The following is a 25124-nucleotide window of genomic DNA, read 5'->3' on the forward strand; positions in this document are numbered from 1 at the left end:
CACTATGATGAAGTCATATGCTTTGTTATGAAATTGTTGTTTTTGTTCTTCCGTACCAATAAGAACAAGAAGACTTTGAAAAATTGCTGATCTTAATCTATTAATTCTACTTTTGTGTGTCTCCAGCTGGTAAAACAGGACTGGAGAAGGAACAAGAGTTCATAAGGAAATGTATGGAGAGCCTCCTGATGGCTTCTGCCAACTTGGAGAAGGATGCCCACTCCAGTCTGACCAGCATTGAGAGGGGGTTGCTCATGCTCAAAACACACCTGGAGGCGTTCCGGCGCAGGTACACACACCTGGAATGTTTACATTATGAAAAACTCAGTGGTCAAAATCATTTTATATGGGGAAAAAAAAAAAAAGCAAACAAACAGTATTGCAGCACATCGTTTCGTCTCTGGTCTGTGGCAGGTTTGCTTACCACCTGCGACAGTGGCAGATCGAGGGGACGGGAATCAGCAGCCACCTTAAAGCTTTGAGTGACAAACAGTCTCTACCTCTTAGGATCGTCTGTCAGCCCGCCGGCCTGCCTGACAAGGTGACACTTTATTAAAAGCAAATAAGTCTTATTGCATAAATACTTATAATGTGCTTCTACAGTACAAGTCAAATGTTTGGACCCACTACCCATTACATATTTCTGCAGATGACCATTGAGATGTATCCCAGTGACCAAGTAGCTGACCTGCGAGCTGAGGTGACCCACTGGTACGAGAACCTGCAGAAGGAGCAGATGAACCATCAGGCTCAGCTGCAGGAATTTGGCCAGAGTGGCCGGCAGCCAGGAGACTTCCCAGGTCAGGTCCCTCCATAAAATATTCTCCCTTGCTTTTGTTTGTGTGTCAATGTGTGAGTGAGTCTGTTAGTGAAATGTTGTCTCGTGTTCTGCAGGTGGTTTGATGGGACCGGTCAGGATGATCTCTTCTGGTCATGAACTTACCACAGACTATGATGAGAAGACTCTGCATGAGCTGGGCTTTAAAGACATGCAGGTAACAGTTTGACTTCTCTTCTGTATAAGAAACGGCCAACAGTAGGACAGACTGCAGTTCAGCTCAAGTCTGAAAGATTGTTTTACATCTTTTAACGTTGTTGTCTAATCATGTAAATTTTGATTACATTTGTTCAGTGCAGATGAGTTTTATGAACCATCTTCTTATCTGATCCCAGATGGTATTTGTGTCTCTGGGAGCTCCACGGAGGGAGAGGAAGGGCGAGGGCATCCAATTGCCTGCCTCCTGTCTTCCACCTCCTCAGAAAGAGCACATTCCTATGCTACTGCTCCTTCAGGAGCCACATCTCACCACACTCTTCGACCTGCTGGAGATGCTGGCTTGCTTCAAACCACCCAGCCCAAACACAGAGAAGGTCCAGGAGAGCCCAGAGGTGGGTATTAGTTATGGAAGAACTCCTGAAGGGATGTATACATCATATGGCTGTTATATTGGCTAAAATGTATGGAAAATTGTATTTACTAGGTATAATATTAGACCACATGTAATAATGCAAAAGAGCAGGTATGAACTGAAACCCAGTTTGAGAGGTGAGGTCACTGAAACACAGAAAACAGTTTTAAGGTGTACCTTTGATTTATGTTAGTTGATGTTCACAGTCATGTTCATCCACATGTATAACTACATTTGTGGGTAAGAGAGATGCCTCAAGTATGCAAAATGGTTAACATTTCTTGCCTTAGTATTAGAAATATGCTAGACTATTTATTTGTATTTAATTAATGCACAACACCATGTTGTCTAAGATGTTATGTTGCCACCTACTACTCACTGGTGTCATCCTTGGTTACTCCATCGCCTGAAGGCAGCATTGTCAGCGTGTTTCTGTGACAGGAAGTTGTAAACAGACAAATTTGAAAGTAAGACGGGTTCGACAGTTCTTTGGCTGAAAAAATGAACCGTTGCATGTAGGTGTTCAGGAGAAATTACATAAACTGACAAACGTGAAATGATATAAAAGCATTTAACTGGAACAAAGCATAACTAAATTCAGTACAGATGTGTTTATAAAATAACAAATAACAAAATGTTAAAACACTGTTTGATTTTGGAAGATCAGAATCATTGATTTCTTAAGGCTCTTGAATATGTCCTTTCCTAACTTTGTCCATGAGGGCTGTACTCAGTTTTGGCTATTTTCTTTCAGTTTTCGCAGACTACTTGACATAAATTCTGTTTAATCTGCAAGTAAATTAATCACCAGCCATTGCAGCCATTCCCCAACTCTCTGTGAATGATATTCAAGGTCTTTGATCTGTGCTTGTTGATCAATGGTGATGACAATTTGCATATTAATGATCAAGGAACTGAACTGACAGCCCATTGTTCACTCAGTCACTTCGATGAGTGACGAAACCTTTCTCCCACTGAGAACGCTACGTCCAGATGAATAGAATCAACCTTTAGGGATTTAGTTACCTGGATGAGCATCAAGACAGTCACCAGGAACATCCCTGCTAACTAAAGTTTTGTTTTGTTGTTAAACTCAGAGCGCACGATGCGAGGAGCTTCACCTTCACGCAGAGAATTTGTCTCGTCGAGTTTGGGAGCTGCTCATGCTGCTTCCCACCTGTCCCAAAATGTTGCAGGCCTTCCAGAACATCTCAGATGATACGGTCAGTCATCCTGTTTAAATAAGGGCTCTTCAAGAGTTTGTTGTTGATCGCACAAACATAGAATAACTAAATTTGCTTTTAATTTTGTGTTTTTATTTTGTCTGAAGAATGGCGAGGGTTTGTGTTGGAAGGAGCTGCTGAGGATTAAAAGTCCTCACAAGCTGCTGTACGCTCTAGAGATCATCGAGGCTCTGGGAAAGCCCAATCGACGCATCCACAGAGAGTCAACAGTAAGACAGATAAAGGATTGATGGCCTCTTTCTGTCCGCAGGATCCGCTGCCAAGTGTGGAATCTGTAGATGTTAATATAGGGACACGAGTCGAGTTAAAACAAATTAACTAAGTGGTAGCACCATTACTGCGACTATAGTCTGACTGTAGACACTTTTGTTTTTTAAATTGAGGTACAACTTGTAATCCCAAATATATTTAAATGTAAAGTCACTAAAATCAATATGCTGGGTGCTCTGTACAGTACAGTGAAAAAAGTTTTTGCCCCTTTCTTTAAATATTTGTCACACTTAAATTTTTCAGATTGATAAATTGATAAAAAAGATAACCCAAGAAAATATAAAAATAAATTTTTAAATCATGAGTTCATTTTTGAAGGGAAAAAAGCTATACAAGACTTACGTAAAAAAGTAATTGGCCCTTAAATCCAGAAAAGTTTGGGTAGTTTCTTTCCCCCTATTTGGACTAAAGCCGGCATTAAAAACATTCCATAAATAATGATGCTTTTACAGTGCAATGCGTGTTTCATGGAGAACTTGGCATCATCGTTTCAAAAACGTAAAATTGTGTTAGTGACAGTATTACTATTTTACTTAGTTCTTGCTTGTTCGTTCCCAGGGCAGCTATAGTGACCTGTATCCAGACTCGGACGACTCCAGTGAGGATCAGATAGAAAACAGCAAAAACACCTGGAGCTGCAAGGTACAGCACAACACTAACTCAAGCAGGATGGAAATCAAATTCCTCTCAATCCTGGCTTTAATTGTCTTCTTCTTCTTTAGTTTGTTTCATCTGGAGGTTTACAGCTGCTTTTGGAAATTTTTAATTCGGGCATCCTCGAACCCAAAGACCAAGAATCCTGGACAGTGGTGAGACAGTTTAGTCTACCTTTGTCATTTTCTACATTTTCAGTAGATAGTAGATGTATTTTATGAGCATATTATTGGACAGACTAATATAAGTAAGTGTTTGGTTTGATGTCCTTTTATCTATAGTGGCTGCTGGACTGTCTGGCCTGCCTGCTGAAGCTGATCTGCCAGTTTGCTGTAGACCCTGCAGACTTGGATTTAGCCTACCACGATGTCTTCTCCTGGTCAGGCCTCTCCGACAGCCAACGTAAAAGGGCATGGCCAGGCAAATCGCGCAAATCCACTGTAGATCATGGCAAAGGCCTGCACATCCCTCGACTGACTGAAGTAACTATTCCAGCTGACTTGTAATGCTTTGTAGCAGAAACTGCCAACAGGACGTTTCTGACTTCTGGATCTTTATCATCGGCTCTTCTGTCTGTTCGCAGGTGTTCCTCAGCCTTGTTCAAGGCACCAACCTGATCCAGCGACTAATCAATGTGGCCTACACTTACGACAACCTTGCACACAGGTTTGCCATACAAAAGCTCAAAAATGTGTTCTTTACTTTTAAATGGACAGCATAGTTGACATGTTTGTTGTTGTTTTTGTTTGTTTTTGTTTGCAGAGTTCTGAAGGCTCAGTCTGACCACAGGTCTCGACACGAAGGTAAGGATTTTACATTTTCAGACGGTGATCATGCTAAAAATGTTAAAAGAAGTAAGCTGGTGGAGTGTGACAGTAATGTTTTACCCACAGTGACTCACTATTCCATGTGGCTGCTGGTGAGCTGGGCTCACTGCTCTTCAACAGTGAAATCCAGTCTGGCTGACAGCGACCACCTGCACGACTGGCTGAAAAAACTCACCCTCCTGATTCCTGAGGTGAGTCTAACATCCACAGCTCCATCACAAGTCAAGAGATATTAATTTACTCCATAAAAAGGTAGAAGTTTTCTTAATGGTCTTGTGATGTTGTATGACCGTATAGATGGATCATTTTTGTGCTTTCTTGAGCTCTCAGTAGCATTTTACCGGGACAATGGATGTCAAAAATATTAATCCTTGATGAGTGTTAAAGAATCCTCAGGTGGACTTTAAAAATCATTCACATCTAAACTGGTCCCAGTCACACCTCTGTTAAAATGTTCATGAATTTTGTTCCAGACTTGTTTTAGAAATCTTTATAACACTCAATTCAGTTGTTTTTGTAATTACTATTACAGCCTGATGAGGGCGACAAGTTCACACTTCTTTGAGGATAATTTATGCAATTCAGTTGTTTGATACCTGAATGCTTCAAGTTTGTTTCATACTTCTGTCGGGTCCTCGCCGTATTAGCAGCAGGGCAGTAGAGCACAAGCAAGAGCCAGTTGGGAATTTTTACAATTGTGGTTCAGACTTTAGTCGTTTAATCAGCATGTCAGTATGCTTCACTTTATCATCATTTTGTTGAGGTGCGTTGTTTTTCTTTGTAGCCGGCAGTGAGACACGAGGCATGTAATGGCCTGTACAAGTTGTCTCTGTCAGGTCTGGAGGGAGGAGAGTCCATCAACAGATCCTTCCTGCTGCTCGCCGCCTCCACACTGCTCAAGTTCCTGCCTGACGCCCAGGCCCTCAAACCACTAAGGGTAGGTCTCGCACTCAAGTAGCTCAGCCTCTTAAAGTACTGGAAGCGGTACGCTTGTCAGTACTCCTCAGAGGCAACGTTGGACTCAGTTTGACCTTTGCTACTTTGAATCTGGTTTGTTTCTACTAAGCCTTGTTTCTCACATTGGTTTAATGCAGCAGAACCTGACATGCACTCTATTAGATCACATCATGAGACTTTAAGAGTTGATGAATTAACGTTTCATTGGGATGTTCTTAAGCAGTAACTGTGCATTTATATTTGCAGGTCGAAGACTATGAAGAGGAGCCTCTGTTAAGGACGGGCTGTAAGGAATACTTCTGGCTGCTCTGCAAACTCATCGATAACATCCACGTTAAAGATGCGAGCCAGGTGGGAACGTCAAACCACAATGCTGATGATCATACCAACCTGTTGATTTAGTAGATTTGAGTTTGTAGTAACGTTTTGATTTTTGTATTGAGCTGCTGCTAGTATTGATCTGTTTGAACTCACAGAAGGTCTCTCCCTCTCTGTCGCTGGCCGGCTCGATGCAGACCACCCTGCTGGACCTGGATGCTCTTGCCCGACATCTTGCCGACTGCATTAGGAGGTTTGATTGTCACAAACTGAATTTTATGCTCCGTATACAAAGATTTAAAGGATGTTTGCATTTTGCTGAAAGTTCATGCTGACAATATTACTGATGGCAGTGGCTTTTAAAATTAAACCAAATGGCAAATTTCTACAATTGATACTGCTTTGATGTAAACATAACTCTTTCACTTCCAGCCGTGAGATCTTGGACCAACAAGATGGAACAATCGAAGACGATGGCCTGACAGGGCTCCTTCGTCTTGCCACCAGCGTCCTCAAACACAAGCCTCCTTTTAAGTTCTCCCGTGAGGGGCAGGAGTTTCTGAGGGATGTCTACAACCTCCTCTTCCTCCTCCCCAGTCTGGTTGACCGTGCTCAGCCCAAGTGCAAGTCCCACGCTGCAAGGGCCGCCGCCTATGATCTGTTGGTGGAGACGGTGAAGGGCTCGGTAGAAAACTATCGGCTGCTCCATAATTGGGTCATGTCTCAGCACATGCAGGGTGAAGAGCTTCACTTTTTGATTACTTTTATTTGGTAGTGCTCTTTCTGTAGTTTATTTTACTTCTGTGTACTGTGTTTCTGTCTGTATATGCAAGCTACACTCTGTGTCAGTAGTCCTCTAGGTCAGTGATCTGACTCAATGTAAGCTTTGCCACAGTGAATCCAGTCTTCTTCTACAAGACATTGACCCACAATTGGGACTAATGCTGAAGAGACTGGGACACTTTTTGTTGTGAAAGAGTTTTAAAGAGCACTATGAGCTGAAACTACAAAGCTCTACAGAAGTGCAGAATCCTATCATTATTTTAAACTTAATTTTAGATATGTTTTTACACCATGCCTAATTTTAATCATAGCTTTAACAACCAGATTACCAGACTGTTCTCCAAGTTTAGTTTGTTTTAAGGCCATCTGTAATTATGTCGGAAAAGGTTTTGGGCGAGTTGGAAATTCCATTTGCAACCCAATAATACATAGGTGTCAGACTTTGGCCCGCAGCGTAATTACATTTGGCCTGCGAAGCCACACCAAATGACTATCAGAGCTGGCCTACTGGTATTATACAGCTAATATATATAGTTTAGTATTAAGCTTTGCTTGTTCCATATTCAGTTTTTCAGCAAAACCTGTTTGAGTCCATAAGAAAAGATTCATTCTTATATCTGGAGGAAGATTCCCCCCCCCCCCCCCCCAATAAATATTAACGTTAGCCCGCGACTTTGTTCCAGTTTTGGCCCACTGTGTATTTGAGTTTGACACCCCTGCAATAATGCAACTGCCAGTTTGAATAATTTAATAAAAGGACAGGTGTGACACAGAACTCAAACTTTCTTTTAATCTTTTGCTTCTAGGCTCTCATGCTCCATACAAGTGGGACTACTGGCCCCATGACGACGTCCGGGCTGAGTGCCGCTTCGTGGGTCTGACCAACCTGGGAGCAACATGCTACATGGCCTCTACCATTCAGCAGCTCTATATGATCCCTGAGGCCCGCCAGGCTGTCTTCACTGCCAAGGTCAGTATCTGAAAGATTGTTACAATAACGTCATTAAAATTCAAATGGCACGCAGGTCCTCACCCTCTGTGTTTGCGTGCAGTACGCTGAAGATATCAAACACAAGACAACACTGCTGGAGCTGCAGAAGATGTTCACATATCTCATGGTGAGTTTTGATTTTCCTTTTAGTCCTTCCCTTCTGTCTGTCGTATTTGTTTAAAACTACAGTCACTAGTAGAGTAACTTTTAACACCCGTTCAGTTTCTGAAGATCTGGACGATTGGACTTTTTTTCTGAGCACCACAGACGGCAAAATCAGAAGGTTTGGTGAGATGGATTATCTGTGTTAATCTGTGTGTTTTCAGGAGAGTGAGAGAAAAGCATACAACCCCCGGCCATTTTGTAAAACCTACACAATGGACAAACAGCCTCTTAACACCGGCGAGCAGAAAGACATGACAGAGTTCTTCACCGACCTCATCACCAAGATAGAAGAGATGTCCCAGGAGCTGGTGAGCATACATCTTTACATACACACAAATTATATATTTAATGCTTTAAAGGATTCAAACACTAATTTCCAGATTGGAGCAGGTGCCACTTATTACTGATCTTCATAAAACCTTTAGTGTTCATCTCTGCCATTCAGAAAATCACAATAATCTCTCTATAGCACTATACATATTAAGAAGTAGATTGTTTGTATAAAAAGTACATATCCAAATAAGATGTTGTTATTATACAAATGATGACCACAAATATTATGCAATATTAAAGATAATTTTAAGAGCATGAGTAATAGTTCAGGCATCATAGTACATGTTAAAGTTGATTAATAAGCTGATGTATCTTAATTATCTACGTTGACAGAAAAACACAGTGAAGACTCTGTTTGGAGGTGTCATCACCAACAATGTGGTGTCTCTGGTGAGTGCGGGAATTGATTTTGAAAGGAGGAATATTAAATTGAAGGAAAACTGTTTTGAGAACAACAAAGCACAGCTGAATTTCGTGTTTATTTTAATACCTCACACAAATGTAGTTATTTTTAAAACTACAAAGGTTACAGTAGATGAGTTAAGGGTTCCACAGACTCAGCGTGAGGTACATTTTCTGCCATTGTTTTTTCTCACTGTTCTGTGTCTCCCACAGGACTGTGACCATGTCAGTCAGACTGCAGAGGAGTTCTACACAGTCAGATGTCAGGTGGCAGACATGAAGAACATCTATGTGAGTGGGGCGAAAATGTTATGCAAGTTTGAAGCTCACCTGTGATTCTTACAGCTTCAGTGGAGATCAACCTCTGCCACATAAACAGTCCTGCACAAACCACAATGGTTCTGAAAAGTGCAGTCCTGTCTTTTCTCTTTGCCAGCATAAATGTTTACGTTTTCAAAAATTACTTTGTTTGTTTTGTTTTTTTATATACAGAAATCTTGTATGTAAATGATACTCATTAGAATAAAAAAGAAGAATAAAGCAGGGTTGCTACCATATACCGATGCAGTATGGTTCAGCTTCCATCAGTTTCATATTCAGACCCAAAATGAGTTAAATGCTCATCTTGAGGGTTTAGAAAAAGCCATTGCTCAACAAGGAGTGATGTCACATGCATCTTTTACCAACTAAGAGAGAAAACACAAACTTTTGTCTTTTGTTCTCTAAACCAAAGTGCACTGCAGACTTTTCCTTCTTTGATGTATTTGTGCTTTGTTATCTTTCCTCAGGAGTCTCTGGATGAAGTGACCATCAAAGACACCCTGGAGGGTGACAACATGTACACCTGCTCACAGTGTGGAAAGAAGGTCCGCGCAGAGAAAAGGTCAGAACGATTTAAAATCCTGAAAAAAATAATGCCCCTCTCTCAACACAGTGTCTCACCATGTCTCACTGTGTCTCTTTACACAGGGCCTGCTTTAAGAAACTGCCTCGCATCCTGAGCTTCAACACAATGAGATACACCTTTAACATGGTGACCATGATGAAGGAGAAGGTCAACACCCACTTCTCCTTCCCCCTGCGCCTCGACATGACACCTTACACTGAGGATTTCCTCATGGGCAAAGGGGAGCGCAAAGAGGGTTAGTTTCTGTTCACCCAGTCGGACATTTATTGTGTATTGATGATTGTAATTGACTCTTCAAGTGTTGCCTTCCATGGGCCTCAGGTTTTCGAGAGGAGGGTGAAGCAAAGGTCACAGAGAGCTATGAGTATGACCTCATTGGCGTCACTGTGCACACGGGCACAGCAGATGGCGGCCATTACTACAGCTTCATCCGGGACATTGTCAACCCCCATGCCTACAAGAACAATAAATGGTGATGGATGATGCATATTAAAGTTTTAATAATCAGTCTTTAAACCCAAAAAGTGAGTGACTGTCATAGGACGCCACCATCTCAAAGGTTTATCTTGTCCTCCAGGTACCTTTTCAATGATGCAGAGGTAAAACCCTTTGACTCAGCTCAGCTGGCCTCTGAGTGCTTTGGTGGAGAGATGACGGTATGAGCGAGAGTTGCAAGATAAATACTACCACTTAATTCCACGTGTAATCTCTAATTTCACCTACTTTATTTATCTTTTAGACTAAAACCTACGACTCTGTCACTGACAAGTTTATGGACTTCTCCTTTGAGAAGGTGAGAATTTCTGGTCCATTTTTGTAGTTTTTATCCTCTGTGTTTGATCCAGAAGGTAACAATGAAATGATAATCAAACTTTCAGACACACAGTGCCTACATGCTCTTCTACAAGAGAGTGGAACCGGAGGATGACAATGGGAAGGACTTTAGTTTTGATGTCTCTCCTGATCTACTTGAGGTACTGACTGTGCTTTTTTTCTTTTAAACGTAGCAGATCTCTGTGCATTACTCCTATTAAATCCCTCATTTAAATGTCCAACTCTCTCTTTCAGTGGATTTGGCACGACAACATGCAGTTTCTGCAGGATAAAAACATATTTGAACACACCTACTTTGGGTGAGCATAAATCAGTTTGTATTTTTGGTCACATCTTATTGGCCTTTTTGATCACTACTCACTCAATGGCACGACTTGTCATTGTTTCAGCTTCATGTGGCAGCTCTGCAGCAGCATCCCCAGCACCCTGCCAGACCCCAAAGCTGTCTCCCTCATGACTGCCAAGGTGAGAAGTAATACAAGCATTTAGCTATTATTTTCTGGCTTTTATTGACTTGAAACCTGGATTTTTGAGAAAATGTATAAACTGTAATTGTGCGAATTACTTTTTAAAATAAAAAGACTTTTTTGTTTTCACTTTACTACTACAAAAGTACTAAAAATGGAACAGTTCTCTCTTAAAATAAGGAAACTAGCTACTTCCTAGCTACTTTGGGTTTTGGATAAAACACACTGGAATAACAGCTGGCTGAAGCCCAATCTAGAAAATGAAAATGGGTAAAAGTTTCTGCATCGTTTACTCAGAAAGATGTTATTTTAATCTATTTTCTAACTGACCGCATTTTCTAAAAATATTTATACCATGCTGCGTGATGTCACTGATTTGCAATGCTAATTAGTTTAACTAAAACTTGCTTTTCTACTGTTGTTTTTTCCCCTTTCATTTGCAGCTCAGCACATCCTTTGTCCTTGAGACTTTCATTCACTCCAAGGAGAAGGTAATGCACACTCATCCTTATCACTGTTATCATTTTCTGAGTGTTGTTAATTTGTAAAGATAAGTGGAAAGAAAGGGGAGGAGGAAGGAAGTTACTGATAGACTGTTAATCCTTTCTGCTCTGCTACCTCCAGCCCACCATGCTGCAGTGGATTGAACTGCTGACCAAACAGTTCAACAACAGCCAGGCCGCCTGCGAGGTTTGAGTTTTAAACCTTTTTTTATTCTGGTGATTACAGCAAAGTAAATGGATACTGTGAATAAACTTTTTTCTTTTTTTTGCACAACCTTTGATCATTATTTTTCTGTTTCAGTGGTTTTTAGACCGGATGGCTGATGACAACTGGTGGCCGATGCAGATCCTAATAAAGTGTCCCAATCAGATTGTCAGACAGGTCAGGGACAAGTCATAAAACATCACTGTACACAAAACAAACCTCAAAAAACAACAACATTCACAATACTGAAACTGGACTAATGTGCTCAAAAATACTAATTGTGTAGCTAAAGGGGAAAAAAATGATGTGGCACGACGGAAGGATAGCAGCAAGAGTGAAAGGATGTATGGTTTGGAGAAGGTGGCTCTGACCTAAAAGACAGGCAGAGCTCGACGTAGTGGAAGATTAGAAAACTAGACAGGCAAGACTGAGAATGTTTAGACATGTGCACATATGGGACAGTGGATATATTGGATCCCAGGCAGGAGTTAAAGGGGAAAAAACAGAAGGTTCATTTATGTAGTGAACGAAGACACAGGCAGATGTGTGATTCTAAGAAAAGGGTTAGATTGAGGTGGAGGAGACAGTACTACACCAAAACGACTCAAAAGTACTTATATTTTATTTTTTCCCAATGTTTATAGCTATATTGTAACTCTTTTTACGTCATTCTGAACTTATTGTCAGTGGAAGTTTGTCTTTAAATTGACTTTTAAATGTAAATTTTCTTGTTTTAATTTGTTGTCTTCCAGATGTTCCAGAGGTTGTGTATTCACGTTATCCAGAGGTTGCGGCCAGTTCATGCTCATCTCTACCTGCAGCCTGGCATGGAGGATGGGTATGTCACTCATTATTGTGGGACAGGTTTCCCTGATCAAAACATTTTCTCCAAGATTAGGAGTCTCAAAGTCTTCCATTAAGGCCTTTTCACACCGAACATGCAAAGTCTGTGCAAATATTTTGTGCATTAAAAATAGTTTTCAACTAAACCATTCTTAATGTAGCTGTTCATGTAAATTCACTAGACAAATTATTATTATTATTATTATTATTATTATTATTATTATTATTATCCAAATAATAGATCTGACCAACTGGATGACTGCATTTGGCAGCAAGTGCGCTCCTATGACGATTCGTGCATCGGTACTGAATGTACACTGATAGTTCTCTTTCATAGCATTCATTTCGTGTCTCACTATGAGACTGCCTCCTGCGAGACTTCATCAGAAGCTTAAATGCCATTACGCCAGACGTTACCGCAGGGGTGGGGGAACTCTGGGCCTCAAAGGCCGGTGTCCTGCAGGTTTTAGATGTGTCCTTGATCCAACACAGCTGATTGAAATGGCTAAATTATGCCTTACAGGCTGGCTAAGTGACACCCATGTCAGGAGGGACTAGTGCCTCCCTGTATAATAGGCTGACATAGCGTTAATGTCATTCAAAAACCTCTTCTCGCTTTTCGGAAGGAACCGAAAGCCTTTAAGATTGTATCATTTTGTTTATTTTACTTCTTTTCCTACTGGGATAAAGATCAAATAAAGCAAAAATAAGAAAACAATCGACCACACTGTTACTTAAAACACTGGCCCAGAATTTTACAGTTCATCCCTGCTATCTTTATTGCTTAGCAACACAACCCACTTAAATCTCATGTGGTACATTTTTGCCATGCAAGGTGTGCAGCACAAACACAGTGTTGTGTCTGTGAAATCAGATGGCCACACAGATCCAAGCAGGAGCTATGTGTCACTCAGTGTCTGTGCCACACTAGACTCTGAGAAAAAAAACTTGTGGCTCCACATGAACTAAAGAGTTTAGATGTGTCATTAGATACCTCAGTCTCAGAACCTCTGCTCCTGTGTCTGTTCAGCTCTGACGACATGGATGGGCCAGTGGAGGATATCGGCAGCCGGTCCTGTGTCACTCGCTTTGTTAAGACCCTCCTCTCTATCATGGAGCACGGCGTCAAGCCTCACAGCAAACACCTGACTGAGTACTTCGCTTTTCTGTATGAGTTTGCCAAGATGGGCGAGGAGGAGGTAAATTGAGTTTTGCAGCCTGAAATCACTTAGTGTGAAGAAAAAAAAAAAAGAAACCTGACACTATTTTGCTTTTTCTTTGGGTCTTTCTTCTCAGCTAACAGTTGACACAGCATGATTTTGAGTCCTTTTTTAGTTTCATAAATGTGGTTTGGTTATTTTCCCCCTTCCTTGTTAAAAACGATTAATATTTTTTGTGTTTTGTGTCCACAGAGTCAGTTCCTGTTGTCACTACAAGCCATTTCTATCATGGTGCATTTCTACATGGGAACAAAAGGCCCTGAGAATGTAAGCTTACACACTGCTTATATTTCACAACTCATTTATTTACAGTAATATTATCAAAGAGAGATTTAATCTGAATGGTTCTGTTTCTTTGTAATATTATTTGTCTTTTTTAAATGAAGTAACACCCAGCCTGTAGTTATATTGTGTTTAGAAGACATGACCTAATTATAAGAAGGACCTAACCAACGTCCTTCTCAGCCTCAGGTAGAGGTGCTGTCAGAGGAGGAAGGAGAGGAGGAGGACGAGGAAGAAGACATCTTGTCTCTGGCTGAAGAAAAATATCGTCCTGCAGCTTTGGAGAAGATGATCGCACTCATTGCTCTGCTGGTGGAGCAGTCTCGCTCTGAGAGGTGCGAGTATACAACATGCATGCATTTTTCTGTTTAGATTCATTCTCATTAGAATTAAGCATTCAAGCAGCCACTGCGTTCTCCTCTCCTCTCTGTCCAGACATCTGACTCTGTCCCAGAGCGACATGGCAGCGCTGACTGGAGGGAAGGGCTTCCCTTTCCTCTTCCAGCACATCAGAGATGGCATCAACATCAGGCAGACCTGTAACCTCATATTTAGCCTCTGTCGCTATAATAACCGGCTGGCTGAACATGTATGTTTGTAGGAAATGGACTGAGTAAATGTTGCAATGACTGCCACCTATACAAGTGTAAAATGCATCCATTTTAATTTTCTCATGTTGAATGCTTCTCTCTGCAGATTGTGTCGATGCTCTTCACCTCGATTGCAAAGCTGACTCCTGAGGTAAGCACCACAGAAATGAAACTGGGCTTAAAATCACCTTTATTTGAAAAAACAATCGAATCTAGCCTTTGTTCATTTTGTTTTCCTGAATAGATAGAAACTGAACTTCTGTCTATTCACGTTTGTTAACTTGCCTTTGTAATAACGCTTAATAAACCATTTAAAAATATGGTGTAGTGATACAAAAATGATTTTTCATGACCCCCCCTTAAATTCTGTTAGGCTGCCAATCCTTTCTTCAAGCTGCTAACAATGTTGATGGAGTTTGCGGGTGGACCTCCGGGGATGCCTTCCTTTGCTTCCTACATTCTCCAAAGGATCTGGGAGGTAAACCCTGACACACTAATATTTTCCATTTGTTTAGATCTAATAAAAGGATTTAATGTAATATGTAGTTATCATTATCAAAAGAAAACCTCTCTGGGTTTTGTTAAATACAGGTCTTCAAAAAGTTGATCAAATGTCATTTACTAGAAATAATATTAGTTATAATTTTGGTGCTTTGCCAAAATTTGATCCTTTTAGGCTGGACAAAACTATACTGCATAAAAATATGGTTTCCTTTGTTTATAGTTCAATAGTTGCTTCCAACGTTCATTTCAACATTTCAGGTTGCTCAGAAAATTTCTGTTTCTGGCTTTGTTATAACCCCAAATCACTATTTTAATGATTTGGGTTTTTTAACCATAATTCCATGCATGGATGTGTCAAAGAAAGATGTACCTGGGTCATGTGGGAGTTTACACGTGCTTTGTAGACTTGAGCCTCATCCCTCAGGTGATTCTGTACAAGGTCCTTACAGAATAGTGGGTGTCTGGCTGATATTTAGGAGCTATTAGATCCCTGTACGAGTGCAGCGAGAGCTTGATCTGCATTACTGGCAATAACTCGTTCTTTTCGGTGGGTGTGGGATTTTGCTCCGGCTGCCCTTTGCCCCTAATTTCTAGGCGTAGCCAGATGGCGGAATCGCAGCTCTGCTTTTTGCAGATGATGTGGTTCTGTTGGCTTCATCAGGTTGGGGCTTCCACCTTGCACCAAGCGTTTCATAGCAGATTGAGGCAATGGTTCTCAGCTGGATAGGGGTGGAATTCCCACTCTGGCTCAGGGACAAGTTGCTGCACTAAGTAGATCAATTTAAGTATTTCTGGTTCACGAGTGAGAGTAGAGTATAGCAGGAGACTGACAGACTGCCGATTTATCAGTTGATCTATGTCCCCACCCTCACGTATATGACCAAATGAATGAGATTGCAGATACAAGCAGCAGAAATTAATTCTCTCCAAAGGGTGGCTGTGCTTTCTCTCAAGGAGGGGTGAGAAATTCAGTCATTTGCAAGGCACTCAGAATAGAGTTACGATTTTTCCACATTGAAAGGACCCAGCTGAGGTGGTTTGGGCATGTCCTACCAGGATAAGGTCCTGAGGTGTAGGCCCAGGGCATCCTGGAGAGAGTTCCCCTGGATGAGCTGGAGGATGTGACTTTGAACACGGGCTTCTGGGTTTCTTTGCTTGGGCTACTGCCCTTGTGACCCAGCCCTAGATAAGTGGTGGAAGATGGATGAATGGAATGAGATCCATACATGTAGTTGCAACTGGTTTACATCTTATTTATCAATAAAGTAAACTTGCACCACATGCAGGATCAAAAGTCAATAAAACCAAACAGAAAAAATTAGGTCAGTGTTTAGGATTGCCATTTTAAAATGAATATACTGCTTATAAAGTCCTTATTAAATATATGCTGTCTCATCTGTGTGCCTCCTGTCAGGTGATTGAGTACAATCCATCCCAATGTCTGGACTGGCTGGCTGTGCAGACTCCCAGGAACAAACTGGCCCACAGCTGGGTGCTGCAGAACATGGAGAACTGGGTAGAACGCTTCCTGCTGGCACACAACTATCCCCGAGTCCGCACGTGTAAGGGCCTCTGCATTGTCTCATTGTATTTAGTTTCATGTTCTTTTTTTTAACAAACACTCAACAGGGAGTTAAACCAACTACGAATGAAAAGACATTGTGCCAGAGTTTAAAAAGGTGGATTAAATTCTGAAAACTGAGAACTTTAGAAGCCAAAACAAATATAACGTTAAGTTTTTTTAAAAAAAAATGCTAATTATTAAATTAAACAGCCCTTTAGTGTACACAACCCAATTTTTACTTTGACTATATAGATATACATTCTTCCTTTATTGTTAATGTAAATAGAACTTTACTAATAGTGTAACCTGCTTCTTAAAATAGCCAGGGCTCTCACAGAAAAGAATCTCAAGATTAAATATGATGGTTAAATAAAGATGGTTAAAGAGATTTGCATGATTCACATTTCCTCATTAGTCTTACAGTGGCTGTTGCTGCAGCACTAAGTTCATCCATTGTCGAAATGAGCGGTTTTAGCTCCCTGTAAGCTAAATTTCTTCTGATTGGGCTTCTGTATTGACTACCAGAGCGATGTCTGAGATGACCAAAAAAAATATCTGCAAACTATGAGACCATTCAAGTCCAAAAAAACTCAAGCCTGTTTAATAAGAGCAGAGCATTCTGTCAATAATGAAAAGACCACCTTTAAAAACTACATGTTTAAATTAACATGAGGTACCACTGCAGCCACAGTAGTCCTTTGTTTATGATAGCAGTTAACTCTCTCTTCTCCCTCTAGCTGCTGCATACCTCCTGGTCTCCCTCATCCCCAGCAACTCCTTTCGACAGATGTTCCGCTCCACACGCTCCCTCCACTTGCCGACCCGTGAGCTCCCACTGTCCCCCGACACCACCGTGGTTCTCCACCAGGTCTACAACCTGTTGCTAGGGCTGCTGGGACGTGCCAAGCTGTATGTGGATGCCAGTGTTCATGGTACTACCAAACTGGTGCAGTATTTCAGCTTCATGACTTACTGCCTCATCTCCAAGACGGAGAAACTCATGTTCTCTGGCTACTTCATGGACCTCTGGAACCTCTTCCAGGTACATCTTTCTTTGACTGCGAAGATATTTTTAAAGATTTGTACCGATTGTACACTTCAATGTGCGTGTCCGAGTCTTAGGTGCAGAATTTAGAACTTTTTTCTTTCACGTTTTCAGCCGAAACTGTCAGAGCCAGCCATTGCAACCAACCACAATAAGCAGGCACTGCTGTCCTTCTGGTACAACGTTTGTGTGGATTGTCCGGAGAACGTCCGGCTAGTGGTGCAGAACCCTGTGGTGACCAAAAACATTGCCTTCAACTATATCTTGGCTGACCACGATGACCAGGAGGTGGTGCTATTCAACCGCGGCATGCTCCCTGCCTACTATGGCATCCTGCGCATGTGCTGCGAGCAGTCGACTGCTTTCACCCGCCAACTAGCATCACACCAAAACATCCAGTGGGCCTTCAAGAACTTGACTCCACATGCCAGCCAGTATCCAGGGGTGAGAGGACAGTCAGACTTCTAGCAGTGATGTGACTTTATTGTCCATAGCACTTTGAAAATTCCCCACCTAAAAGCAAAACATAAAGGAAGTCTTTAATTGTTAACCCTTTAAAGCTGGTTGGAGCGGGCACGCTCCTTTTTGCGTAACTATTTTTAAATCCCAGTAGCACTGCAACCGTGTAAGCTAGTGCAATAATTTGTTTTGCATATGAAACCGGAGGAGTTGTACTTACATCTGATGCCATCAGCTTGTCCTCGGTCACGGTTGCCTTCCACATAAAGCTTTGCAAAAATTGCATAAAAAGCGCTTGCAGGAACAAAAACATAATATTCCAGAAACACGCTTTGCTGATCCGATCAGCTGTTCGTAACACTTCCCACAGTGAAACAGACGTCAGCGCGAACTATCGCATGTCCACCATTTCCTGGCCGAAACCAGAAGTGACGTCATTTTCGCGGAAAATGTAGTTTTTTATTTGTAGGCCTTAAGAGCCTATACTGGTGTTTTTATAAGTCATGTTTGACTTTATGCTTTTCTGAATAGTTTCTGGGATGCTTAGAACTCGAATTGCACTGCTGGAAATAGTTTATTTTGATGCACATGCTGTTTTCTTTGCAAATTTGCATCATAGGATTGTTTTTCGTTTTTCCTGCAGTATATAAAAAATGGTGTATCTCCAAAATAAAACTATGAAGACACTAAAAATAAATTTCTATTCTATTTTTTGCAACTTTTTTGTATTTAAAGTTTTGAGGGATAAGCCTCTTAAATTTCTCCAAGTAGAAATATATGTAAAAAAAACAAAAACGATTTTCAATTTTTTTGTAGTTTATTGCACTTTTTTGCAATTAATGTAGTTACTATGGACTTAATGCAGACATATTATTAAAATCTGGGCTATAACAGTTGTATTGATGTATAGCAACTTGAAATGCTCCCAAAAATGGCACTACAGCATGTAAAAATATAAAGTAAGCTCTGGCGGACTTGGTTCTATGGTAGGTCTTAAAGGGTTAAAGATCTTGCCTTGGTTATGTTTATTTGTGATAATGTAAAAATCATAACCGCTGATGTGCTTCTCCCTGCAGGCAGTGGAGGAACTGTTCAATTTGATGCAGCTGTTTGTGGCGCAGCGAGCTGAGATGAGGGAAGAGGAAGTGGAGGACATTAAACAATTTAAGAAGACCACTATTAGCTGCTACCTCCGCTGTCTGGATGGGCGCTCCTGTTGGACCACACTTATCAGGTAAGAACACACACACACTTTTATCACTGAAGGTCTTGTGAAGCTTGTTTTTGTAACCTGGTGAAGATGTTTGTCACAGAAACTGTCCATTTTGTATCAGAGTTTGGAAAGTTTACTGACGTTACTTTCTAAGTTGACCTTTCTCTGTGCTGTTCCTCTCAGTGCCTTCAGAGTTCTGCTGGAGAATGACGAGGACCGACTGTTGGTAGTCTTCAACAGAGGACTTATCCTAATGACTGAGGTACAATCCAGGTCTCTTCTAAATATTACAAAAAGAATTGCTAAATTAAGCTGTCGTCTCATCTTTCTATGCTGCCATAATCCAATTCATTTTCATGCATCATCTGCCTTTTTTGGCATTATATTTAAAACAGGCCAAAGGGAATCATTAATATCTGGATTTAAAAAGATAAAATTAAATATAGTATATTACAAGTGCATTTAAAATATGTATATGTACATGAAAATAAAATTTGCATTTCATTGCTTACTACATTTTTTTTTTTAACCCTTCCAAATCTAATAAGTAAAGCTATGTGCACTGTTTGTTTGTTCCCTGCAGTCCTTCAACACTCTGCACATGATGTACCATGAGGCGACAGCATGCCACGTCACTGGAGACTTGGTGGAGCTGCTCTCCATCTTTCTTTCTGTCCTCAAAGCCACCAGGCCATACCTGCAGCGCAAAGGTGTGCACCATCCCCTACTGTTTAACAGGGCGAACACATGTAATAGTAACACAGGTTAAACAGTTAAAACTAATAGTTTGTCCTTCCCACTGGCACCAGGTGCTTGCCCAAAGAAGGTTATGTGATTGTTGGGCGTTTTCTCTATAATTGCAGGATCTTTACAATATCAAGGCCCTTGAGGCCACTGCTGTTGTGATGTGGCGCTGTAAAATGAAACTGTAGTTAATGCAACATGTTAGCAAGAAGTTAGGCTCTGTAGGTGAATTCCAGTTTTCACTTGATAAGATAAGATAACCTTTATTAGTCCCACACGTGGGAAATTTGTTGATAGTACGTATGCAGAGCTAGAAGCTGTTTGTGGTTATTTTGCCAGATTTGAAATAGTGCAGCAGTGAGCTACACTGACTCGTAGCACAGGAGTGTCACTTTGGATCCGGTAGTTTTTTAGTCTTATTAATTGAAGTTGCTGTGCTCTTGTTCATAAAGAGGTGTGGTTAGTTGGATGATTGTTGTGCGATCACTACTTTGATTTTTGCCATTAAAAAGGAGATGACCATACTAAGACATAAAACCCCAGGACAGCATTACACTACAGAAGAGTTGATCTGTCTGGCATGAAGTAAATGAATGTGCAAAAAATGTGACCTTAGGGAAGATGAGATGAGATAACCTTTATTGGTGGGAAATGTGTTTTGTTAAAGCAGAAAGTGGACAGTGCAAAGTTACATAGCAAAAATTAGAAAAACACTGGAATAGGATAAGAATCAACTGTACACAATAGAATAGAATAAAATACAAATGCTATGTACGACTGAGTATAATACAACGATGTCAGGAAAACAACGAATGCCTGAAACATATTTGGAGATGCACTGATTGCACTTTTCTTGGGCAGTTACTGCTGCAAATGTGAAATATTGTTTTCATAACAAAACTGAGCAGTGACTTTAGTATCTGCTCAACAAGTAGATACAAGTGAAACAAAAGTGCTCTGATACTGGAAAAAATGAGTTGCTGTACATCCTTCTTTATTTGACAGCTACAGATTCATATAGTAAATACAAATGTTAACTACTTGCATCATTTCACCAGACTTCACCGTTTTAATAGTCTTCATTTTTCTCATAACTGCTTTGGTTTTTTTCTTTTCTTCCATTGCTCATGCCGAGGCTGCTGGCTTACAGCTGGCTCTGATCTCTGGATAGCTTTAACTTCAGCCACTTTGTATTTTTAGCTCCTATAAAATGACAATTTTTTTGTGTTTAGAAATTATGATACACAAACTTTAACCAGTGAACATGAAATGTCCCTGAATCTGACTCTGAACATCCAAGAAGCAGCTCTGGTACAGTGTACCAACTCCATTGGTTACAAAGGGCTGTATTAGAGTAAAATATCTGCAGATGTGTGTTCTCGTATTTGTGCTGATCTTTTGTTTTTTCTCTCTCCTGTTACCCAGATGTGAAACAGGCTCTGATCCAGTGGCAGGAGAGGATTGACTTTGCCCACAAGCTTCTCACTCTGCTGAACTCTTATAGCCCACCTGAGCTCCGCAACGCCTGCTTGGGTAACACTCACCTTTGATAACCCACCAGCTAACATTCAAGTATATTAAGTTAGGTCAGATGTTTATATACACTTATTATGGACATGTATGTCCTGGTAATTTGGGGCTTTTAAACATTTATTTGAACTGTTCCTACAATGTGCTAACTTGATAAAGCCAAGTCCTGTGATCTCATTAGTCATTGTGATTGGCTACAACTGGTAGTTTGTCTTTGCCAGGATGAGAAAGATTTGTTTGACAGCATTCATTGGACTCACCAATGCTCAGAACAATGGGAAAGTCCAAAGAGCTCAGCGTGGGAAGGAAAAACTACTGCGCTCCTTCTTAATCTTCACTAAGTGCTTGTTCACAGGGGATTGTCTGATTTTTGAAGGGTTTCTGCCTTACAATTTAAAGACCAGTGATCACATTGAATTGAGTATTATGAACACTTTTGACTCTGTGTGATTGTGTGTACATTTTTGGCAACTATTGTAGCCAAACTCTAGAAAACAGAAATCATCCTTTGTTCCAGCTGAGACAGAGTAGAATTTGGCTAGCAGAATACATATCTGCGTCTCTCTAAAAATGTAACGGGTCAGATGTAGAAATAATTGGAAGTTTTAGAAAGTGTCCTGTAACGTGATGTTCTTGTTGCAGATGTGCTGAAGGAACTCGTTCTGCTGAGTCCTCATGACTTCCTGCACACTCTAGTCCCCTTCTTACAACACAACCACTGCACATACCACCACAGCAATATCCCCAGTAAGTCTTCTCCTCATTATTCATGTTGATTGTCCTCTTTTGGTTTGCATTCTTGTTTTATAGCTTAAAATGGATCCCCAAGAACATGGTAGCTTTGCATGATGCCGTTCATTGCTAGATGTCACAGCTTCTCCTTGAATGTTCTTTTTCTTTTTGACTGTTAGTCATTTTCATATCAGCTTTGTTTCCAAACCTTTTTCTATATTTTCTTTTCTTTTTTCAATTTTGATTTACTAGCATACGCACCGTGGTAACAACAAAATATTAATGGTAAACATCAGTATATGAGGCCTGTTGTCTCACAGTGACATCAAACGGTAACCAAAGAGTAGAACAGAGATTACTTACATGAACATTTGTCTCAGTGTTTGAAACTTGGGCCATTTTTAATGATAATCATCCACCGTTTGAACAGTACATATTTGACAAATATACTGTCTGATGTTCTTCAAGTTAAGCTTTTATAATCCAAAAGGTTTTTAAGTAAAACCTTCAGTGGTTTCGACTTTTAAAAATCTCTGGTTCATCTTTACTTAAACTCTTTCAGATTAAATGAAAAATCTGGCTTTCTTTTCACTGACTTTTAATTGTCCCTGTGCAGTGTCGTTTGGTCCTTACCTGCCATGCAGAGAGAACCTCAAACTTATGGGAGCCAAAAACAACATCCGACCTCCAAGACCGGAGCTGAACATGTGTCTGCTGCCTTCACTGGTGGAGAGCAGCAAGGTACGGTTATCTGTTCCTGCTCCAAATCGTTTTGTGTCAGCAGTAAAAGAAACCTCAACAGAAAACCTTCAGTACCTGCAGAGGCTTGGTGTTGGTAGTAATATTTGTTTGTGTCCATCTCAGGGTAAAGATGAGGTGTACGATCGAATGCTGCTGGATTATTTCCTGTCCTACCATAAGTTCATTCACTTGCTGTGTCGCGTTGCCATCAACTGTGAGAAATTCACAGATACACTTGTCAAGCTAAGTACGTGTTTGTATTTCCACTGTTATCATTATAGCATACTGATCAAACCGTAAATTGTCTGCAAGCACACATGAATTTGCACAGAAACATAGATGTTTCCATGTTAATGCTCTGCCTCCCTCTCAGGTGTGTTGATAGCGTATGAAGGACTTCCCCTCCATCTTGCGCTTTTCCCCAAACTGTGGACAGAGCTCTGTCAGTCACAGGTACAGCTGCGTTCCTCTGATTTCACTCATTTCAACCATTTTTAAGGTCAGGCCTTGTTAATAGACTCGGGCTCTTTGGATATGGACAGCAGCACAATGGTAAATCCTTCTCATCTCGCTCTTCTTTCAGTCTGTTATGGCTAAAACGTGTGTGAAGCTGCTCTGTGAAGACCCAGCCTTCAGCGAGTACATTAAATGTATCCTAATGGATGAGAGGACCTTTCTGAACAACAACGTGGCCTACACCTTCCTTAACTGCTTTTTGCACAAGGTATAAAAAGTTTCAGCTTTTCTTGTAGGAATCCTAAATAGTCACTACATTTGATCAAGGTTGTACCCAGTTTGTACTGATTGTCCAAATGATGTTGCATTTTAATTTGTAATTAAATAGAGAATAAAAATTTGTGTATGTGTAGGTCCAGGTTTTGTCTGGTCCCAGCTGCTCCAACCTCATTGGTGTTTTGGTGACAAACCTGCTGAGTGAACGGAGCAGTCTGCAGCCTGAACTGGCAGCTCATCGCCTGGAGCTTAACAAGACCAGCAGCCTGCTCAATGCTGTATGCATGCATGCACACACTCATAGAACAGTCCTCCTGATACATGGTGCCACTGTTTTCTCATTGTTTGATCTCTCTTCTCTTTGTCAGGACCTGAGGGCATTGATGTTGCTGTTGTCTGTGCAGCCTTCTCAGGCCATTGACCCAGCTTTCCTCCCAGCCCTGCAAGAGCTTCTGAGCTGCTGTCGTGCTTGTCTCCAGCAACGCAGCACTCTAGAGCTGGAGGCCAAAGACCACAAATGCAAAGGTATAACATGCCATTCAATCACTAAACCAAAACACAACCTCAATTTGAGCACATTTCTTTGGGTTGACCATTTAGGCAGAATAATCTGGAGTATGACTCAACAAAGTAGACTTTGTGAAAAATTTAAAGTCAGTGCTGTAAATGATGTAGAATAGTGGCTCCTTTCAGTAACAGTCTGTTTGTTGTCAGCTGAGGATGAAGGGGCGACCCCGGTGAAGCGGCGGAGGGTGAGCGGTGATGACGACAGAGCCGGAGATGGAGGAGCCCAGCTCTACGCCGCCTCCACCTCCTCTTCAACTCTTCCGCCCTGCAGTGATCCAAAGCCTGACCAACAGGAGGCGCTAACACCCACAAGCACCTCAGACACGGAAACACGAGATTCCTCATCACTGATCGACCCAGGCACTGAGCAGGATCCGCCCTCTCCTGACCCCATGCCCACCTCCTCTAGAAATCTGGACTCCTCTCCCAAAGAGGAAAAGATGGAGGGCTCTTCGTCGTCATCCTCCTCGTTTTCCTCCTCCTCCTCCTCCCTGCTGCAGGAGACGGGAGAGGGGTTTGTCCAGGGGGAGGAGCCTGAGCTGCAGCAACATGTGGTGCCACGCGAGGAGAACGACGAGGTGGGAGATCAACGGGAGGGGAGAAGGGATGAGGCCGTGTCTACCTGCTCAGAGGAGGTGAAGGAAGAGAAGGAGATGAGCTCTAAGACCAGCAGCAGCCCGGCCCCACCCCTTTCAGAGGATGCTGCTTTCCCATCAGGGCTGGTGGGGGAGGGTCCAGATGGCTGTGGCAGCCACTCCTCCTCCTCCTCACAGATGTTCCAGAGCGTTGGCCCCCCACCTGACACGCTGGACATGCTGTACAGGACGGTGGAAGCCACCATTGCCATTGTTACCAAACTTTCTATTAAAGGCCAGCCCTCTTCATGACATCATCAACTGACCACCGCCATATCTTGAATTCCCTCCCCCCCTTTTCTCTCTGCTATGGACGTCTGACTTCAGCTCAGAGGAAACAAACTTTCTCCTGTTCATTATGTTTCTTCTTCTTCTGCTGGTTTTGTGCTGCTGTTTGTTGCCTTCTGCCGATGTTCAGTCGGACGCTTTCTCCAGCTTCAGCGGCTCCCGCCGC

The 25124-nt window shown here is 41.5% G+C and overlaps 1 protein-coding gene across 1 annotated transcript in view; it reads left to right on the forward strand.

Moving 5' to 3' along the window:
• The window catches only part of usp34 (ubiquitin specific peptidase 34), a 54131-nt gene extending 29007 nt beyond the window's left edge, over positions 1-25124 (forward strand). The window contains exons 24-78 of the mRNA XM_085356710.1: positions 127-289; positions 415-541; positions 650-800; positions 895-995; positions 1174-1389; positions 2507-2632; positions 2740-2862; positions 3482-3565; positions 3646-3732; positions 3859-4059; positions 4161-4243; positions 4340-4380; positions 4471-4595; positions 5189-5341; positions 5608-5712; positions 5838-5932; positions 6112-6416; positions 7269-7432; positions 7515-7580; positions 7780-7926; positions 8285-8341; positions 8567-8644; positions 9142-9236; positions 9323-9495; positions 9582-9732; positions 9838-9916; positions 10000-10053; positions 10139-10234; positions 10329-10393; positions 10484-10559; positions 11005-11052; positions 11186-11251; positions 11366-11446; positions 12022-12107; positions 13143-13311; positions 13525-13599; positions 13798-13949; positions 14050-14203; positions 14311-14355; positions 14578-14682; positions 16123-16270; positions 17010-17314; positions 17432-17761; positions 18853-19010; positions 19173-19251; positions 19573-19699; positions 21159-21266; positions 21906-22010; positions 22612-22736; positions 22860-22983; positions 23110-23189; positions 23320-23460; positions 23606-23746; positions 23837-23993; positions 24183-25124. Of these exons, the coding sequence (XP_085212836.1) occupies positions 127-289; positions 415-541; positions 650-800; positions 895-995; positions 1174-1389; positions 2507-2632; positions 2740-2862; positions 3482-3565; positions 3646-3732; positions 3859-4059; positions 4161-4243; positions 4340-4380; positions 4471-4595; positions 5189-5341; positions 5608-5712; positions 5838-5932; positions 6112-6416; positions 7269-7432; positions 7515-7580; positions 7780-7926; positions 8285-8341; positions 8567-8644; positions 9142-9236; positions 9323-9495; positions 9582-9732; positions 9838-9916; positions 10000-10053; positions 10139-10234; positions 10329-10393; positions 10484-10559; positions 11005-11052; positions 11186-11251; positions 11366-11446; positions 12022-12107; positions 13143-13311; positions 13525-13599; positions 13798-13949; positions 14050-14203; positions 14311-14355; positions 14578-14682; positions 16123-16270; positions 17010-17314; positions 17432-17761; positions 18853-19010; positions 19173-19251; positions 19573-19699; positions 21159-21266; positions 21906-22010; positions 22612-22736; positions 22860-22983; positions 23110-23189; positions 23320-23460; positions 23606-23746; positions 23837-23993; positions 24183-24922 (7436 nt within the window). The 3' untranslated portion in view covers positions 24923-25124. The remainder of the gene's footprint in view (positions 1-126; positions 290-414; positions 542-649; positions 801-894; positions 996-1173; positions 1390-2506; positions 2633-2739; positions 2863-3481; positions 3566-3645; positions 3733-3858; positions 4060-4160; positions 4244-4339; positions 4381-4470; positions 4596-5188; positions 5342-5607; positions 5713-5837; positions 5933-6111; positions 6417-7268; positions 7433-7514; positions 7581-7779; positions 7927-8284; positions 8342-8566; positions 8645-9141; positions 9237-9322; positions 9496-9581; positions 9733-9837; positions 9917-9999; positions 10054-10138; positions 10235-10328; positions 10394-10483; positions 10560-11004; positions 11053-11185; positions 11252-11365; positions 11447-12021; positions 12108-13142; positions 13312-13524; positions 13600-13797; positions 13950-14049; positions 14204-14310; positions 14356-14577; positions 14683-16122; positions 16271-17009; positions 17315-17431; positions 17762-18852; positions 19011-19172; positions 19252-19572; positions 19700-21158; positions 21267-21905; positions 22011-22611; positions 22737-22859; positions 22984-23109; positions 23190-23319; positions 23461-23605; positions 23747-23836; positions 23994-24182) is intronic.

Source organism: Diplotaxodon limnothrissa, linkage group LG6, assembly GCF_057381915.1.
Source record: "Diplotaxodon limnothrissa isolate DT_005_m linkage group LG6, D_limnothrissa_male_GT1.1, whole genome shotgun sequence".
NCBI classification, from domain to species: Eukaryota; Metazoa; Chordata; class Actinopteri; order Cichliformes; family Cichlidae; genus Diplotaxodon; species Diplotaxodon limnothrissa.